Here is a 19,972-nt window from a genome sequence, read left to right on the forward strand (position 1 = left end):
GGTAGGTCCTGGGTGCGGCGGCAGCGCGGTGACCTTCTTCCTTGTGCCTGTCCCCAGGCTGGTTCAGAGACAGACCTTTGCCATGGGGCCGACGACTGTTCTCTTCCTCCTCCTCGTGCTCGGCGTCTCGGAGGCCAAGCGCACTGCAGGTAAGACCAGCCCCGTGCTGGTACTCGGAGCAGTCAGGGAAGGGGAAAAAAGAAATAGAAAACACTTCTTGGTGTCTGTGTAGGCAGCTGAAACAGTGCTCGGTGGTGAAGAGCTCCAGAGCTGTCAGTGAACAAAAACTTTTTCACCTGAGCATCAGCTAGTTGGGAACAGGAAACTTTCAGTGGCATGGAATTCATGTAACCTTCAGAAATAGAAACGCAGAGTCTCCAGGACTTGAGCATGTAGCTTGTCCAACTCCGTGTTGGGCAGAGGAAAGGGGGAACATGATGTAGGAACTGGCTAAAGAAGGAACGGGACAGTAGGCTGCCGTCATGGTGCTATAGAGAAGTTTGCAGCATTTCCATGGACTAAACAAGCTCACTTCGTTGTATCCTAGCATAGGAATATTGCAGTCTGGGCTTCTGCTGTCCATTTCTCTTCTTCTGAATCTAATGAGGTGCCAGAATGGCTGCTACCTTTGTATGTCAGTCAGCAGGTACCTGGCACTCCTGTGCCGAGTGGCTCCTGTACAAGAATGCACATGTACTGCCGCACGGCAGCTCCTGGTGGGACCGCTGTACCATCAGAGCTACTGTCTGCTCTAACGTGAGGCACTGTACCTTGCACGATGTGCACCGCGAGCCAGTATGTTAAGCAACCCTGGAAGGTATGCACCTACTCAGCCTCTTCTTGTCCTTTGCTCATGATGCTTGTTCTGATCTCTCTGCAGAGTCCAGAAGTGATGATAACAGTGTCTTCGATCTCTTTGAACTCATTGGCTTCATTCGGAAGGGAGCTGGGCGCCGGGCACCTGGGGTGCACCTGGTGAAGGGACCAGAATCCTCCAGCCCTGCTTACCGCATTGAAGATGCCAGTCGCATCCCTGCTGTCCCTGACTCCAAGTTCCAAGACTTATTAGATGCCATCCATGCTGAGAAGGGCTTCATTCTCCTGGCCACTCTCCGGCAAGCCAAGAAGAGTAGAGGCACGCTGCTGTCCGTGGAACAGAAAGATGGCTCTGGTCATGTCTTCAGTCTAGTATCAAATGGCAAGGCAGGCAGCCTGGACCTGAGCCTTTCTGATGATGGCAAGCAGTTAGCGTCAGTAGAGGATGCTTTGCTAGCTACAGGACATTGGAAGAATATCACCCTATTTGTGCAGGAGGACCGGGCTCAGCTCTATGTGGGGTGTGAGAAAATGGAGAACGCTGAAATGGATATCCCCATCCAGAACATCTTCACTAGGGACCTGGCCAGCAGTGCCAGGCTCCGTATTGCCAAAGGGGGAGTCAATGACAACTTCCAGGTAAGACTTTCACTTGTGTTTTTGCCTAGTATTTTTAGTCATCTGCCTTGAAGGTGCATTAGCTACTCAACCAGCCTAAAAGCTACGAAGACGTGGGTTATAGGGAGAAAGGGATCCACCGCTGACCAGTTTACGTACATCTGATATGGACCACCTCTAAATCTACTCAACTTTAACAACGGAGTTTGAAGGGTGAAGCAGGGATAGAACTGCAGAGATAGATTTGCAGGGATAGAACTTTCTGCAGCAATAAGAAGGTACTGAAGCTTCCAAACAGGTAGTTGTAGCTTCATTGCTCAGCTTCTTATACAAGATTCAGAAATTCATGGGTTTTTTTACTTCCTGCCTGGCGAGTTGCCAGGTCCTTGTGGTCAAGGATGAGAATGTTAGGAAGCAGGGCTTGTTATTGTTAAAGAGAATAAAGCAACGTGTTTCACTTTGCTGTCTGTCTGTCATGAAACTACTCTTAATGATCTTATGTGACCTTAAGTGCCTACAAGCTCTCTCTACGCAAGTTGTAACTTCTTGCCCTTGCAGTCGCTGTAAGTAGCTGTAATTCTTCCTCTGTCCACAGGGACTGCTGCAGAATGTGCGGTTTGTGTTTGGAACAACTCTGGAAACCATTCTGAGGAACAAAGGCTGCTCCAGCTGTAAGTTTGCAATCTTCTGAATCCAATGACCTATTAAAAAGAAGATTCCTCATTATGTTAGAAAGACAAGTTGAAACAGAACTCAGAAGTATGCTGACATGCAAATCCACGATGCATAAGAAATAAGATTATATTTCTGCAGGCACCCTAATGAATCTGGTGGCAGCTGTTTAGCAGGTGTTACCCTGGAATGATAAATGCACATAGCAAAAAAAAAAAAAAAAAAAAAAAAAGGCATTTACTTTATGTGTGTTTTTGTCTCTTAGCCACTAGTGCGATCATTACTTTGGACAACCCCATCAATGGTTCCAGCCCAGCTATCCGCACTAATTACATCGGCCATAAAACAAAGGACATCCAAGCAGTCTGTGGCTTTTCCTGTGATGAACTAACAAATATGTTTGTGGAACTGCAAGGGCTCCGGTCCATGGTTACAACGCTTCAAGACAGAGTTCGCAAAGTGGTGAGTGTTGGTTAAATTCATGGTACCTTTCACTAACTGGCACTTAGTGAATGAATTGTAACCTGCCTTTTGAGAGCCTGGATAAACAGTAATAACTTTTACTGACTTTTATGGAAAAGGGTGTTTTCTGTATTAACTTCTAAATATCTTCTCTCCCCTGCCCGCCCCCATTCCCCTGACCCCCGCCAAGACTGAAGAAAACGAAGTCATTGCCAAAGTGGTCCAGATCATTCCTGGAGTATGCATTCATAATGGAATTTTGCACAATAATAAAGAAGAGTGGACTATTGACAGCTGCACTGAATGTACCTGCCAGGTAAGATTCCTCACATTCATAAATCCTCTGTATATAAATTCATGAGTTGAAGTTAACAGATATTTCTAAATGACATTCTTTGTTAGAAAGAGTGAATCCTACACAGAACTGAGCATACTACAGTAGCCACAGAATTATTTGGTTTATTTCATTCTACTCTATCTCTGGTATAAAGGCAGTTTTCATACAGTGTTACAACAGCAGTATTTTAGAAAATTATACAAAACATCACTCTGATACAGCTGTTAACACACTTCTAGTTCCTTAATTTGGGGAATGCCTGTATTCTTTACGTAAGTCCATCAGTAAACTAAAAGTCAGCATCGATAGAACAATCTTACAGTACTATCAGCTTTGCTCCCTGGAATACTTTAGATCCACCTTCTGTCCTCACTGAACCTCCTGCTGGCTTAGTATGAAAAGGCATTCTAGTACTCAGTAAAGACTCTTAACAAACTTATGGGGTTTTTCTTTATATTACAAATGCTTCTAGTTGTGTCCTATTAGCTGTTACAGATTATATGGAACAGCAATCCCTTCCAAATTTGAGTTTAGCTGTTTAAATCCCAGGATCGCCTGGCAAGATATTTATGCTTTGTGTTCTGCTTCTGCGGAATGCTGTAGAAGTGCACCAAAACATACAGTTTCAGAGTTTCTTTAAACTCTTTGCTTGTTCCCTTTAACTGTAACTATAGCTTAGCAAAAGCATCTTGGAGTACCAGTCTACCAAAGAGTGGGTTAACTAGCCTGCTGCCCTTTAGAAACTAAAGGCTGAGTATTTGTACATGTGCAATCCAAGGCATCTCACCAAGTTCTGCATCTGCTTCTATAGGCTTCAGCATCTTTTGTCTTTTAGTCAGTAAATGATACTGTGATTTCTGCATTTGCCTCTTTCCTACCAACCCTCTTACTCAACGTTAACTGTAATTGCCTTAATGTAGTCATTTGCTCGGGGAGGTTAAAATAGTAATCATGAGAACATTCTTCTGACCAAGCTGCTACCTTCAAGAAGCAAAACTACAGGCTGCCCTTTAGCTCTCATTGAGATTGGAGGTGGGTGTTCTTACCCTGCCTGCTTGGCTTAAAGATCAAAGACCTCTAAGTATAAGTTATAGATTTCATGGCTCTTGAGCAGAGTCCACTAAACTCATTTTATCTTTACCATATAATCAGCTTAAATCCATATTAACTGAAAAGAAAGTTGGTTTCTCATTCTTGTTTCATTCCCTTGAAGTCTGACCTTATACTTTGGGTATCACGTGATTAGTCTTTTACTCTAGCCAGCATCTGGTAGCTACTCTTGATCAACTTCTGCAAAACCAAAATACTTCCACTCTTGACTGAAAAATAATGGGTGAGAATGAGATGAAGTTTGACTAAAAATACCTGGGACTACCCTTGGGTTGTATTAGCTCTAAATACAAGGGTCTCTGTTAGATGTGCTATTGAGTCTTTAAGTGCTGCGGGAAAGATCTCGCTTATCACTTAACCAGACTCCAGACATTGTTTATACTCCACTTGCTTATTGCAATTCTCACAATTCTTCATAGAACTCTGCTACTATATGCCGGAAAGTGTCCTGTCCTCTCATGCCTTGTTCCAATGCCACTGTGCCTGATGGGGAGTGCTGTCCCCGATGCTGGCGTAAGTAATTAATACCTTCACACTTCTATAGCAGTTGGCTTTATCTAGCCAGGCACATGCTGCTCTAAAGTATACCACAACTGGATATAACCTTGCACCACTGGAGTAAGGTTAGCCTGACGCCTCTTTGAGGTTAATCACTTAGGTGATGCATGTGAGCACTGAAACAAATATTCAAGTCTATGGCCTTTTATCTTGTACAAGAAAGGAAGATGCATGTGGCTTTTGAGGACAGTTGTGTCCTTTTTTGTGGAGAGAGGGGTGGGAGAAAAGACTATGGAAAAACATGTACCTGGAGTCTTATTCAGAGCTGTAACAGAGCTGTATCCCTTGGCAGCTAGCGACTACGCAGATGATGGATGGTCTCCTTGGTCTGAATGGACGTCATGTTCTGTGACCTGTGGGAATGGGATTCAGCAGAGAGGGCGATCCTGTGACAGTCTCAATAACCGCTGTGAAGGGTCTTCTGTACAGACGCGGACTTGCCACCTTCAGGAGTGCGATAAGAGATGTAAGTACTTAATCTACTCACACTGGTAATAAAACACAGGCCACTTTTATTGGCTTAATGTTAACAGCAAAGATTACCATGTAGCTCTGTCACTGGGATGGAAGATTGGCTTCTAGCTTTAAGGACTTGTATTTATCAAGTAAAGGGGAGCAGATAGTTAATGCAGTAAATAGGCATGTTTGGGCACAGCTCCCAGGACAAAATTTGAGGCCAGTTTAGGTATGCAATTTCTCTAGTGCAAAACAACTTGATCTGTGACGGTGCTGAGGCTATCTAATATATATGGAGTGTTTGGTACAATTCTGGTACTGGCTATGTCCTAGGTGCTGTGCAGCTGAAGTCTGTTCTTCTCTCTCTTTTGTAGTTAAACAGGATGGTGGCTGGAGTCACTGGTCACCATGGTCATCATGTTCTGTCACTTGTGGCACGGGCATCATCACTAGAATTCGTCTCTGCAACTCTCCAGTACCACAGCTGAATGGCAAACCTTGTGAGGGTGAGGCAAGAGAAAACAAATCCTGCCAGAAAGATCCTTGCCCAAGTAAGTGTGTCCAGGTGGTAATTATTATTCGGTAGCTTAAACAGTGAACTTCCCAAGTAGTTGCTATATAATCTAGTTCTAGTAATATTCTCTCTTTAAACTTGGAGGTGGGCTAGGTGAAACCTCACAGGTTAGTTTCAGATGAAACTTAACTGTTTAGATGAAACTAAACTGTTTACTATGGCTCTTCCACGGAGTCCATTAATTCTGTCATTTATGTCTGAACAATATCTGAAGTGCTCTCACTACAAAAGTGATAGTCCCTAGTCAGGTAGAAACTAGTTGTACCACTGAATTTAAAGCTATACATGTCTTCTAACTTCTATCTCCCTTTAGTTAATGGCAACTGGGGACCATGGTCTCCATGGGATGCTTGCACAGTGACATGTGGAGGAGGACTTCAAAAACGTAGCCGTCTCTGCAATAATCCTGAGCCTCAGTATGGTGGGAAGACATGCGTAGGTGAAGCTAGAGGGACTCAGGTCTGCAACAAACAGGACTGTCCAATTGGTGAGTATCCATTTTTCCCATAAACATCTGAAGGTTGTGGACAATCTTGAAAATACTGATTAAAAAATTTGACATAAGTCTGTAAAACACAAGTGCTAGAATTCTAAACCAGCATATTGGCTACATACAGTACTGTAGCAGCATGGTAAGCATCCCTCATCTTACCACTTTCTCATTTGTTTCTCAGATGGGTGTCTGTCTAATCCCTGCTTTGCGGGGACTACATGTACCAGCTCCCCTGATGGTTCCTGGAAGTGTGGTGCCTGTCCTGCTGGCTACCATGGTGATGGTGTCCACTGCCAAGATGTTGATGAGGTGAGAAGACTGGAGTTTGCCCCTTGAAAGGGAGTGGAAAAAAAAGGGAAGGGAGAATAAAATCCTGGCGTTTCATAATGCTAACTGTTCTCCTCTGTCTCAAACTCGTATTTCAGTGCAAAGAGGTTCCTGATGCCTGCTTTGTCTTCAATGGAGTGCACAGGTGTGAGAATACTGAACCTGGATACAACTGTCTGCCTTGTCCACCACGTTTCACTGGGACACAGCCATTTGGTCGCAGTGTTGAGGATGCCATGGCTAACAAACAGGTATTGTCAACTTGAGAACTGTTCTGGGTTATGAAATCTCACAAAGTTTCTAAACAACAGAAAGCACTTATGCATTTCAGGGAAGAAGGACTTGGTACATTTAATAAAACACCATCCTCTCTGATTCAGAACAGGAGGAGCATTAAGCAGTTTCTATTGGAGTTCAAAATGAGTTTTAAAAATCACTGTCCTCCTCAGCCATGCAGGGTTCAGATGTTATACATAATTTTAGGAGAGTAATTTAATCAGTATTCACTTATAATCCAACAACATGTGCCTTAGAGATATTTTAGTGCTTGGTTCTTTGAAAATGAATAAGGCTTGAACAAGAAAAACAATAATTAGTGCTAAGACTGCTACTGGAGTTGAGGAGTGGAAGAAAGTAATGTATGAGGGCTTTCTCTTTTTTTTTTTTTTTTTTTTTCCTGATTGAAGGATCTCTGATCAAAACAAGCATGTATTCTCCATGTTTTATTTGAATGTCTGGGGAAAAATGAGGGATAAAAAGATGTTTCCAGTGGCTTTAATTTCTGTGTGGTCTTCTAGGTCTGCAAGCCACGTAATCCATGCACAGATGGAACACATGACTGTAACAAGAATGCCAAATGCAATTACCTTGGCCACTTCAGTGACCCCATGTATCGCTGTGAATGTAAACCAGGCTATGCTGGCAATGGCATAATCTGTGGAGAAGATACTGACTTGGATGGATGGCCAAACGAGAACCTTGTTTGTGTTGCCAATGCCACTTACCACTGTAAAAAAGTAAGTTTATCCTGTTTTCCCATCTACCATTATAACAGCCTGTCTATCTGAGAAATATACAAAATATGTTAGGTTTGAAGTATAAAGCAAGTCTCTATCTAGTTAGAGCCATTAAACTATCCTCTCTGCAAATAAAACTGGTAAAATACCCCTCTATGTAGGGATACCATTGTCAAGGTATTGCTAGGAGGCTCTTGCTGTTGCTTTAGATATTCCTGCAATATGGGAAAAAATGAAGCCTGACACAATTATAAATGTTTGCTATAAATGTTCTAGGAAGACTCTAGTTTAGGCTTTACCTGTATCAGCTTTGCTCTGATGGATATTTATCTCCAGGGGAAAAAAAAGAGGGTAAGATTCTCAAAAGCAGCCAAATCTTTTTGTTTTAAAAATGATTTGAACTATGGCTTTCTAAGATTTATCCTCAGAGTAGTGGCTAGCTAAAATTGAGAGAATTACAGTAAGATAACACCTACCTGATTTGAGGTATTATGATTTTGCCTGATGATTAGATCTTGCCTGCTAAAATTCCTATTGTAATTACGCCAGGAGTAAACACATTTGTGTACTTTCTCCTTTCTAGGATAACTGCCCTAATCTGCCCAACTCTGGACAGGAAGACTATGATAAGGATGGGATTGGTGATGCCTGTGACAATGATGATGACGATGATGGTATTCCTGATGACCGGGTAAGACAACACAAAAGAACAGCCTTTGAGAATGTAGCTCTCCCGTTCCGCTTCCTAAGGCTGGGGTCTAGCTTGTGACCTTAATCTTAAGAGAGGACCATAGGAAATTGCTGGCACTGACAGCTATCCTAGAAACCTTTAGATATGCATAACTATGCAGACAAACTTTCTACAGCTGGTTGAGCTTTGGAAGTGAATCTTCATTTTTATTCAGCCATTACTACACTCATGCAAGCAACGGGGTGTTTTGAGATAGAAGCATTCCAGTTTTAACTGTTTCCTTGCCTTTTGTTTCTCCTTTCATATAGCGGTACAAGCATAAGCAGAATCTGGTTAAAGCTTTAATTTGACTCTTTTTAAAGCCTGACTTTTTTTCTCGCTCTTGCAGGACAACTGTCCATTCATCTACAACCCACAGCAGTATGACTATGATAGGGATGATGTTGGCGACCGCTGTGATAACTGCCCCTACAATCACAACCCTGATCAAACTGACACTGACAACAACGGAGAAGGAGATGCGTGTGCAGTGGATATTGATGGAGACGGTAGGTGGCCTCTAATCACTCCTTTAGATAGTTTTCTAATCACAGATTCATCAAAAGTACCCAGTGTATCACTTATTTCCTAGCGGAATTTCATCCCTGAACACACAAAAGTTCTCCTCTACTGAAGTAACAGTTCTGAAGCTACTGGAGTAACAGACTACTGAAGTAACAGTTATAGCTAATGGAAATTCGCTTTGAAATACACACATTTTCGCACAGTTAAATTCTAGCTCTACTCTTGTAGGCAGTAGGAACACAAGTGTGTGGCAGAGCTAGTGATGAGTCAAGTTGCAAATCTTTCAAATGCTGCTCAAAATGCTTTCAGAAACATATCAAGAAGTGTGTGGTGGCTTTATACAGTCCTTTGCAGCATTTAGATGTCTGACTTTCATTCATGAATTCTCCTTAATTTTGCAGGGGTCCTTAATGAAAGGGACAACTGCCAATATGTCTACAATGTAGACCAGAGGGATACAGACTTGGATGGTGTTGGAGATCAGTGTGATAACTGTCCACTGGAACACAATCCTGACCAGGTAGGGGATTTGCATTATATAAATAGAAGACTGGTATTATAAAAAATATAGTATGTTGTGTATTGTAGAAAATATTTGAACAAGTTACAGCTTAAATTTGATTTGTCACAAATCATTCTTATTAATTTGCCAAATAGAGCCTTTATCAAATAACATGCCCTCACAGTTCAAACAGCTGCTAGGTATTTTCTTAAAAGTAACTCTAGTGAAGATCTGTGAGACTACTGTGTGTACTCGTCTCCTAAACATTTCTTGGGTTTGTCAGTTGCAGTGATTCTCATAGTGAGGATATGAAACTTCTGGGAGCATTGTATGAAATCTAGGTAGGTAGGAACTACCCTCTTCATAGCCTGTAGTGCTGGGTTCACTTAAGGACAAAGATTAAAAAAGCAACTTTGCGCCTAAGTTCGGAACAGCTGCATTTCAAAAGATAACTTTTCTACCAGTAACTTGAAGGCAGCACAGGTTGCTTTTCTCTAAGGAAGAGGCATATTCTGACACCTTTAAAACTCCTCTTCATAAAAATCTAGGGGGATCCAGCCTCTCACACAATTTACTGGTTCAAAAATGTTTGAAGGCAGAAGTAGATAAAGCCTGTGCTATCCTGTCAAGTACAAGGCTGTAAGTTCTAACCCTTCAAACATTCCAGTTATGTCCCTGAAGCTATTAAAAAGCTGTTGCAAATCAGTGGAATCTAGTGTGGTATGGTCATGTAGCCTAAAAGCAGTGTTACTTGAAGGATTTAAACAAATAATATGAAATTTCTTAGTCTTTGTCCCTTGCTTTACCACTTCTCCACCTGAGGGTGGAAAGTGCCTAAAGATCCTTTCAGGCAATGTTTCTCTTAACACTTTGAAATCTTAATATAAGACTCTAATGTTTTTTTCAAACATTTTTCTAATCAATTTCTAATCAAGTGGAGATACTAGATTTCAAACGGCAGAATTAGTAGCTATTCAAACTGTGTGGTATGCCTTCTGTCTATGCCAATACCAGGGTCATCCACCAGTGTTGACAAGACTACTAGACTAAACCTTGAGGCAGCCTCAGGGATGACTGTTTTTGTTACTGCAGAAGCTGATTAAGCAAATGACTGGCTAAAATATGTGATCAGCAAGCACAGCAGTTCATGTGGTCTTTGTCCACTAAGGAAATAATAGTCTTGACTGATAAGTCAGGGGGCATGAAGAGCATTATAGGCTTTTATGATAAAGAAAATTATGATACAGTGTGGAAACTGTAAAACCAAGACTTGGTAGACTATGTTTTAATGTTACAGTCTCTACTGGCTAGGTACGGAGTAGTCCTACCCTTATCTAGCCCTTGGAACCAGGGAGCTGCCAGAGAAGGTGGGAGGTAAAGTAGCCTGTGTCCAATATAGTAGACTAGTGACAGAAGAGTCACGTGGCAGAAGAGAGAAGAAGAGAAGCTGATGACCACACTGCTTTCTGCTGCTGTGGATTCAAATTAAACACTAAAGCAGCCCAAAAGCAGTTAGCACAGGCAGATTTAAGTAAGCATGTATTAATCCTAATACCTCACTACATCCATCTTAGCTCTTGCTAAAGCAAGTAGAAATCCCAGTTAATTCTAGCTATTATGACTCCTATTTCAGCCTTTTTTTAAGTGGCTTTTTAAAATGTTCTTTATTTTTTTTTTCCCTTTCTTAGGAAGACACTGATTCTGACCGCATAGGTGATCAGTGCGACAACAACCAGGACATAGATGAAGATGGCCATCAAAATAATCTTGATAACTGCCCCTATGTGCCCAATGCCAATCAAGCTGACCATGACAAGGACGGAAAAGGTGATGCCTGTGACCATGATGATGACAATGATGGTATCCCTGATGACAAAGATAACTGCAGATTGGTTGCCAACCCAGATCAAGCTGATTCTGATGGTAAGATGGCCAGTATCATAGTAACATTTTAAGAGTATCTTCCAATAGTTTGATGCTGTTCTTTTTTCACACTATTTAGGGTTGGATAAAACTTCCAAGTAACAAAAAGATAGAATGTCTGTACTGTTGTTATAGTGTTCCTCAGGAGTAAGGAGCAATGTAAAAATGACCACATATCCCACTTATTCCTAAGTCACTATCAGGCTGGAGTGAAAGGCCATTTATACAGTAGCTGTTGTGGCTTCTGTAATGTGTCTGCCAGCAGTACCTGGGCAGTCAGAGATCTGAAGTCTGAATTAAGACTTCAACTCCAAGTTGTAAGACTCGAAAGCAAACAACAATGGCGATATAATGGTGAAATCACTTGTGTCCTGCAGGTGATGGACGTGGAGATGCTTGCAAAGATGACTTTGACCAAGACAGTGTGCCAGATATTGATGATATCTGCCCTGAAAACGTGGACATTAGTGAGACTGATTTCCGAAGATTTCAGATGATTCCCCTGGATCCCAAAGGAACGTCCCAAAATGATCCAAACTGGGTTGTTCGTCACCAGGGTAAAGAACTGGTTCAGACAGTCAACTGTGACCCTGGCCTTGCAGTTGGTAAGAGGAAAATTTTAACTCTAACAGGCATTACACTGTTGTTTGGTGTTTTGTTTTTTCTTTTTGTTTGGGGGGAGGGGGGGGAGGAGAACCTGAGAAACTATTAAAGAGTTGTTTAAGAATCGCAAAAGAGCAGCGCCTAAAACTTTCTCCTTTAATGCCCCCATAGGTTTTGATGAATTCAATGCTGTGGATTTCAGTGGCACCTTCTTCATCAATACAGAAAGGGATGATGATTATGCTGGCTTTGTATTCGGCTACCAATCTAGCAGTCGTTTCTATGTTGTCATGTGGAAGCAGATCACCCAGTCTTACTGGGACTCCACACCAACCAAAGCTCAAGGCTACTCAGGTCTCTCCATCAAAGTTGTGAATTCCACCACCGGTCCAGGTGAACACCTTCGTAATGCTCTGTGGCACACAGGAAACACTCCTGGCCAGGTAAGAGTGGCACTTTGATAACTTGCTCTTCTGCACTGTAAGGCAGGCTGTTCTTCCAACAAGTTAGACACTTACAGGGGGTCTCTACATGCTGATCAGAATGGCATAGTTTTCTTGGCAAAGACCAATAACTTGTAATTATCCCCAATCATGCAAAATATTGTATAAAATTAACAGGATTGCATGCCGCAGACAGGCTTTCCAGCAGCAGTGAATCAATTGTTTCTGGAATTGTGGAGTAGTTTCCTATTTGCATATTTAAAAGTAAATTTAAATGCAGTTGATTTCAAAAGAGCCCATTACAGAGCCTAGTGACTTACTTCAAGCCTTTACTAGTCATAATCGTAGAATCGTCAAGGCACCTTCATGTCAAAATAATGGCTATGTTATCTCAGGCCTTTGGTTAATAAAAAAATATTCTTTTGTAGGTGAGAACGTTGTGGCATGACCCTCGTCACATAGGCTGGAAAGACTTCACCGCATACAGATGGCGTCTTAGCCATAGACCAAAGACTGGTTACATCAGGTGAGTATCACCCTTTTATCTTAAGTAATTATCACAAGGAAAGTGGATGTCTGTAAAGATGAACCTAAGAGAAGTTTGTCAAAGATGGCTGACCTCTTGTCTCTTTGTAGGGTTGTAATGTATGAAGGGAAGAAAATCATGGCAGACTCAGGACCAATCTATGATAAAACCTATGCTGGCGGTCGGCTAGGATTATTTGTCTTCTCTCAAGAAATGGTGTTCTTCTCAGATCTTAAATATGAATGCAGAGGTAAGGAAGACATTGTATTTAAGAGATCCTATATAAATGAATTGGTTCAAGAAAGCTGCTCTCAAGAAAAATAGAATAGATCAAGAAATAAGAGCTAGGAGGGAAAGTTCACCCGTGACCTTTCATGGCTCGATCTCAAGCGAGTTCTGCAGGCAGAAGCAGGACACCTTCTTCATAAACTCTTCACAGTTAAAAGTTTAAATGTATAAAATCTAAGTACATTTCTATCCTGTCATTTCAAAGTATCAGAAATCCATGTTAAGTTCCAGATATGAAAGATACCTTGAATCTCCTTTAAAATGCTGACTAGAATGAATCAACACAACCGACAAAGTCCAAGGTGAAAATGCAAAATACTGACTTTAGCAAGCAAGAGAGTAGTGTGTGACATGCAAAAAAACTCATTTGCTTAAAAGCAAGCAAAGTAGAACGTTGTCCATATATTGCACTCTTGCAGTTCAGGGGAGGTAAGTGCACATGACTAGTTCCAGGTGCCCTAGTCTTAAATTTTGACTTCATTATGTAATGGTTACATAGGCTAGGTTCTGAAGTCTAACTCAGGAAAGTACCTAAGCACTTTCCGTTTTCTTTACCAATATATTCTCTACAAATGTCTCTAGGGATTAATGTCTTGGACATAATCATGCATAATACACAGAAATACTTAAATATCTTTATTTTTTCTTTTTCACAGATCCGTAATCACAAGGTTATTGGATCCAGAGACTATTTAAAAATGCTGGTATTGCACCTTCTGAAATGTTTAGCCTTACAAATCCTGGGACCATTATATTACTCCTTCCTTTCTTCTTTCTGCGTAAATGTGGACTCAAAACACATGACCTGCCTCAAGAGAATGCTTTTGAGAGAATGAAAGTGAGAACATGCTTGATATCTGACCTCTGCTGAAGTGGAAGGAAACAAATGTGTCTTGCAAATGAGAATTGTCTTCACTGAACAAGCACACTTCTTTCAGTAGGAAAGACATTTGTTTGCTGTTTATCACAGTGCAGTGTCACTGCCTCTCTAACTGGAGGTCCCATGGAGTAGCATTTTGTAAAAAGAACATCTTTGGATGTGCTGTGGACTACTTAAACTGAAGACCTTTCATTGTGCGGGGAAAAGGGTTTTTGGGTGGGAGGGTGAACTCTTAAGTCTTTTTTCTTTATGGGGGAGAGGAATTTTTTTAATGAGGGCTGCGCTACCTTGGTTTACATCCATTTAACTTGGAGAAATGATTATTGTTTTGTATGTCATATCTTTCAGATGAAAACACAGCCTTTTACTCTATATTTGTGGTGAGCTAGATCAGCTGCTCTATTACACAGGGCAAAACAGATATCCTAAAACTGATTTCCATGGTGGGAGGGAGAAAGAGGATAAAAACTGGCACACTGGATCACACCAGCTTTGGGAGAACTGGGATTTACAATTAGATTCTGTTTTTTCCTAATTAGATGCAGATCCTTCTTGCCTTTAAATGTTTTCTTTCAGATATGGTGCCAGAAAGCACTGACATCTCAGCTAGCACTGTGCTGTCCTTCAGGGAAACCAGCACGTGCTTCACTTTTTATGGTTTTAAAAAGGCACAAAAATAATAGTAATTAAAACATTCCTTTTTTACATGCTATAGATGCTTTAAACCCCTCGCTTCTTTGGAGGAGAGGGGAAGGGGCCTGTAGATAAAATACTGAAATTGTAAAATATTTATTTTTACTTATCCTTGATGTCATAATGACTGAGGGATTATTGATTAAAACAACAAGAAATGCGTCAAGACTATCCATCTAATCATTGTTACAAGTCTTCATGACTGTAAGATTGTAAATACAGATTATTTATTAACTCTGTTCTATATTGAAACTAGAGGGGTTTTAGTTGAGAAAAAAATCTTGTCTGGAGCAGATAGTGGTGATTTGTTACAAAGAGCAATTTTCCCATGGAGGCGCAGGGAAAAGCGGTGGGGTGGGGAATGGGATGTTTGTTTTTCTCAGTCTGAGCTCAATGTTGGCTTTTCCTTTCTTTGTGCAAGGCAGCTGGTAGCCTGGCAGGCAACTGTTCTGCAGTGCTAAAACTCTGGTCCCTTTAGATGGTGGCAGTTCCTGTCTCCTCTCATAGTGCTAGAGATGAGGGAATGCCATTTACCATCTTAGCGGTTATTTAGTGCTGGGACGTGTCTGCAGTGCTTTAGCACTGGTCAGTGGGCCTGACACAAAACCAGAATACCTGCCCTGAGGAGATTGCAGAGAGAGGCACAATGACCGCAATCAGTAACCATTTGTTGTGGTTTAACCAGGACACCCTTCAAACCGGCTACTTGTGCTGCTGCACTCTAATTATTGTAACTAGTGATGTGCAGCTACAAAAGAAGAAATTCTTCACGGACTAGACAGAATTTCAGGAGCTCCTTGCAAAAGAGGGAGAGGGCTTGATGTACATTAAAAGACTGTTTTCCCCAACAGAAGGGGCAGCATCCTTATAGGTATAATATTTCCTTGTCTTTTCAAAAAAGGAAAAGAAATGAACACGGTGAAAGTTTTACGTACAAATATTACCTCATTGTTGTGTGACTGAGAAAAACCTTTGGATTAAGCAGAGTTCAAATGTCTAACAAACTTTAAAGCTACTGTAGTACTAAAAAGTTAATGCTGTACATAGTCAAAATATCTTTGCAGAAAATGTATTCCCAGTAAGGAAATGGCATTGGAAAAAAAAAAGTCAAATACAATTTCTAATGTTGTGTTATATTTTTTTTCCTGTCATCTTGTATACCATTGCTTGTATTTTTATAAATTATTTTTCTCATTGCCATTGTAATAGTTAATCACATAATTGTGTAGATACGCTATTTAAATAATTTATCATGAAATGCTACCTGTAGAGTTAGTATTTCTATTTTTATAAAATGTTTGCACACTGAACTGAAGATTTTTTTTTTTGCTTCCCTCCTCCCAATGTTTTTGCTAGCATAATTTTCTAAGAACATGCTTTTTTGTAAACATTTTTAACCATTTTCCATGTTAAAGTTGTGTAAGTTGTATAATAAAGCTTCTTACATACAAAGAACAATAAACCAACAAGGACATTTATATTTACAGCTTTGTGCTCTAGTTTTATTCATATTTTGTAATACTTCTGTGGATCACTGATATGTTATTCAGGTCAAATTGGGCTTCAACGCAAGACATCTCTACACTCTTCACATTAAAACTATGATGAGCCTTCATCCCAGGGTATAACAGCTTATCCACCTGAAGGCACTTCTGCAGCTAGGTAGCATGGACAGCTAGCACATTTGATTCTGAAGGCTTCACTGAAGACTTCCATAAGTGTAGACACAGCCATGCTCCCCTTGATGCAGTCACAAGGCAAAACACTCTTTTGGGGGATTTCAATCATCTCCAGCCAGGCCTACCCCCTATTTCTTTCTTTCACATGAAGAGATGCAGCGTGATGGCTTTCTCCAGGGGCAGATGAATATCTTTTAATATCTCTTCTAGACCGAGACTGCTACTATGATCAAAAAGCTGATGAGGTGGCACTGTATCAACTGCTGGAACATGCCGCTAAACATAACAGCAGTTAAGACTAGTTGTTCAGTCTTTACTTACAGCAGCAGTTTGTCTCATGAGCCCTTTAGCAAAGCCAGGTACTGTATTAGGAGTGCTCCACAAGAAGTGTATTTAGAGGGTCCTGCAGGTATACAAAATTAATCTTTACATCTCCTTTTCCTGAGGATGAAGAGTCCTGTTGTATGAAGTTTTTTCCTATTTTTCTGTCACTAAACCTTTGAGGAGAGCCCTGCATATTTTATTTTATCCCACTGAGAACAAGGAGAAAAAAGACAAAGAACTCCTGACCTGTTGCTTCCAAAATATGAGTAGCTGCTGAATTTCTGCCTCACCAGGTACACGATTGTCTGCTTCACTTCTCTGAAGTGTGACATAGTAGTCTCTTGTGGGAGCGCATCATCAGTGTAACCCGTCTGATCTTACCTGAGCCTGCTGTACCAAATGTCCTGCAGTTCTGGTCTCAAACTCTCTTCTTGCCTCCCAGGGACACCACAAAGAGCGAGAACTACAAAAACCAAAGTAAGTAAGTCCCCATCTGGAGAAATCTCTTTACTGCACTTGCAGGAAGAATGAGATACTCTGGATTTAGAAAGCCAACCAGTTGTATGAACAGATATATCTATATATGGATATATGTAGGTCTGATCAGAAGTTTAAAAAAGAGAACTGCTGCTGATGTGGGGGAAGATAGCCTTGGCAGCCCATTCCAATGACCTCGTCTGAGCCCAAGCCAAACTTTCATGCTAATTTATTGCATGCATTTATGTAGCTTTTATCAGTGTAGTATCTGAATTGGGGATGATACGTGCCTTAGAATAATAAAGGCAAGCCCTATGCTTTGTGTTAACCCATAGGATAAGTCCACCCACTTGTTGCTTGGGGAGTGTGAATACAACAGGACACAAGAAAGAGCTATAGATGAGGTAAGTTAGGCCTGTACTCGCCCAAAGAAACAACTGTCAAAGAAAAACAGGAAGAGCATGGAAAATGGCCACACTCAACAGGGCAAAAACTCTGTAAGTGAAGCCTGTGGGAAATACGCTGTTCCCGGCTCCCTGGAGACTCATCAGTGGGACACATAAGTGTACCAACTAATGCATGCCACTTCTAGTGCTATTGGGTACTTGGCCAACTTTTTTGCATAAATAATCTTTTGAGTTTCATGCTACTGCAGAGTGCAATGCTTTCTTACCATAGCACGCTCTTCTCAGAGCCCATGCAGATACAGTAGTTTAAGTTTTCAAGTGGTCATCTGCATCAAACCTATGTTCAAGAGCTGTAGTAGTTTAACCTGTAGATATTAATAACCTATGGAGATAAAGACTGAGACAACCACAGCAAGAGCTGCATTGTTAATGACAACAGTGCACTTTTTACTGACATTGCCATGATTTTGTAGTGAAGTCCGTAGTATAGTAATTGGTTGATTTTCAACATAAATTCATTTTGGAAAGGATTGTTGAGATTATAGAAGAGAGCATCTTAATATAAGGGGATTTCTAGCTCTTATTTCTCATCTTTTCCACGAGTGAAAGTACAGGAGCACAAAGGTGTATGAATATCTAAGCAGAGTTATGACGAGAGGAAGAGAACTCATTAGAGAAAAGTGTTTGGCAAGCAAAACTCTTAAAGATGAAATCTTCCATAGGAAATCAATAGAATTAGGCAAGCATCCCAGAGAAACTTGGATTTTCAAATTTAGACAAATCCCAAGAAGCCCAGCCATCATTTGTCTTTAATTTTTCAACTGCTTTCAAATTCAAGAACTCCTAGCCTAGGCAACACATACAAGAGCTAAACTGAGTGCTGCTTAGATACTGTGTCAGTCTCCCTTGATGACTCCACTCACAAAATGCGTAGGGAGAGACCATTTTAGTGTCATTGTAAAATTAGGGTAGAATGCCTCTGGCAATACCCTTCCCACCAAAACTATGCATACCAAATACACAAACCAAACAATAGGAAAATAGTGGCATAGAACAGTATTTCCACAAGAAGACAGCAAAATTTTAAGTGGAAAAGAAAAGTTCTAAATACAGAATACCTGCCTCTAAATCAAAATTATTCATGCACTTGAGCACTCTAGAAATTAATACACACTTGTGAGCACTCCAGTTTGCTTTTTTTTTTTAAAGCATAATAGATAACATACTACCGATTCAATTGCAAGCAGTGAACTATTTCACGTAGACTTAAATGACAGGGAGCCTTTTATTCTAACTACTGCACCTGGATTCCAGCCAATCCGTCAATGAAACGTATAATTGGATAACTGTAGGTTATAGCATTAGTAGTATTCAAGCGCCTCTATTCTATTTAAAAAGGAAACAGTTTTCCTGACCTTTAAATCTAGCTACAAATAAAAGAGCAATTATTTCTCAATAAATAAATCTATTGAAAATTTAAGAAACAAGGAAAAAAATCAGTTATTATTTTTCCTAGATTTCAAAAACCTTCCTAATTTAACAACTTCCCAAGCATCTGCCAAACCACCTTGTCTTCTGTGTCTACCCTTCAAACTGTGAGATTCCCAGAGGTGGGGCTCTTGTTTTGTAACTGGGGGAGGAAGCACTCTTGGAAGTGTAAACAGCGTTAGCAGATTTTGCACCTAAAAGGCAAAAGGAAGAGATCTTATTTAAAGCTGTGGTTGGAAAACCTTTCTAAGAAGCAAAACAAAGAGAAGAGATGCATTCTCATATTATTTGCTGAGATTTTATCTAGAAAGTAGGAGTTTTTAATAAAATATAAAAATTCTTATCATTATTGAAATTACAGAAATTGAGCTGCAAATAACAGCTTCTCACCTATCCCTCCCTGATTGGGAGGTAAAATTGCACTCTTTCTAGCCCATGAATTATGGCATACTTTTTCGCACTTCTAGACTAGTCCTTGCTACTCTGATGACATGTTTAAGCAGCCCTTTCCTCTCTGATCTATGCAGCAGATAATTTTTGCACAGCCTGTTTTCACTCTGTGCTCAGCACGTCCACTGACTCTGCAGGAGTTCTGCTCGGGAAGTGAGAGGGAAAACATGCACTACAGATCCACAAAGCAGATACCAGCCATCCTCTGGCTTGGAAAAAAGCATCTGGCTGAGAGTTTTTGTGGGGTGTTTTCCTTTTCTTTCTTTTTTTTTTTTTTTTTATAATGAAGCTGGGAGTTTTTTCACCCTGTGATAGAATTACTTTAATTTAAACTTGAATTCTGGACATATAAGAATAAATTCACTCCTTTTATTATTGTTGTCTATAGTCAACAAACTTTTTTTTTTTTTAAATCAGGATATTTAGTCTGTCACTTCTCTTTGAAATGGAAAAGACCCTCAACCGCTCTAAATCTGCATCTTAACTAAATCTGGACTGAACTTCTCGTACCATTACAGTATACTGAAATCAACACTAGTTCTTTAAATCATCCTACTCAAATATATGTATTTATAGTACATGTTATATAAGATAT

The 19,972-nt window shown here is 40.5% G+C and overlaps 1 protein-coding gene across 1 annotated transcript; it reads left to right on the forward strand.

Moving 5' to 3' along the window:
* The first annotated feature begins 53 nt into the window (after nucleotides 1-53).
* On the forward strand, nucleotides 54-16,038 carry THBS1 (thrombospondin 1). The gene is made up of 21 exons (XM_009578052.1): nucleotides 54-149; nucleotides 881-1,455; nucleotides 2,030-2,105; nucleotides 2,372-2,568; nucleotides 2,759-2,884; nucleotides 4,435-4,528; nucleotides 4,866-5,039; nucleotides 5,404-5,580; nucleotides 5,917-6,090; nucleotides 6,278-6,405; nucleotides 6,522-6,674; nucleotides 7,221-7,439; nucleotides 8,023-8,130; nucleotides 8,519-8,678; nucleotides 9,096-9,214; nucleotides 10,885-11,119; nucleotides 11,497-11,724; nucleotides 11,894-12,165; nucleotides 12,594-12,691; nucleotides 12,802-12,941; nucleotides 13,636-16,038. The coding sequence occupies exons 1-21, from the start codon at nucleotides 83-85 to the stop codon at nucleotides 13,641-13,643; spliced, it is 3,528 nt and encodes a 1,175-aa protein (XP_009576347.1). The 5' UTR covers nucleotides 54-82; the 3' UTR covers nucleotides 13,644-16,038.
* The last annotated feature ends 3,934 nt before the right edge of the window (nucleotides 16,039-19,972 follow it).

Source organism: Fulmarus glacialis, unplaced genomic scaffold (assembly GCF_000690835.1).
Source record: "Fulmarus glacialis isolate BGI_N327 unplaced genomic scaffold, ASM69083v1 scaffold37155, whole genome shotgun sequence".
Classification (NCBI taxonomy): domain Eukaryota; kingdom Metazoa; phylum Chordata; class Aves; order Procellariiformes; family Procellariidae; genus Fulmarus; species Fulmarus glacialis.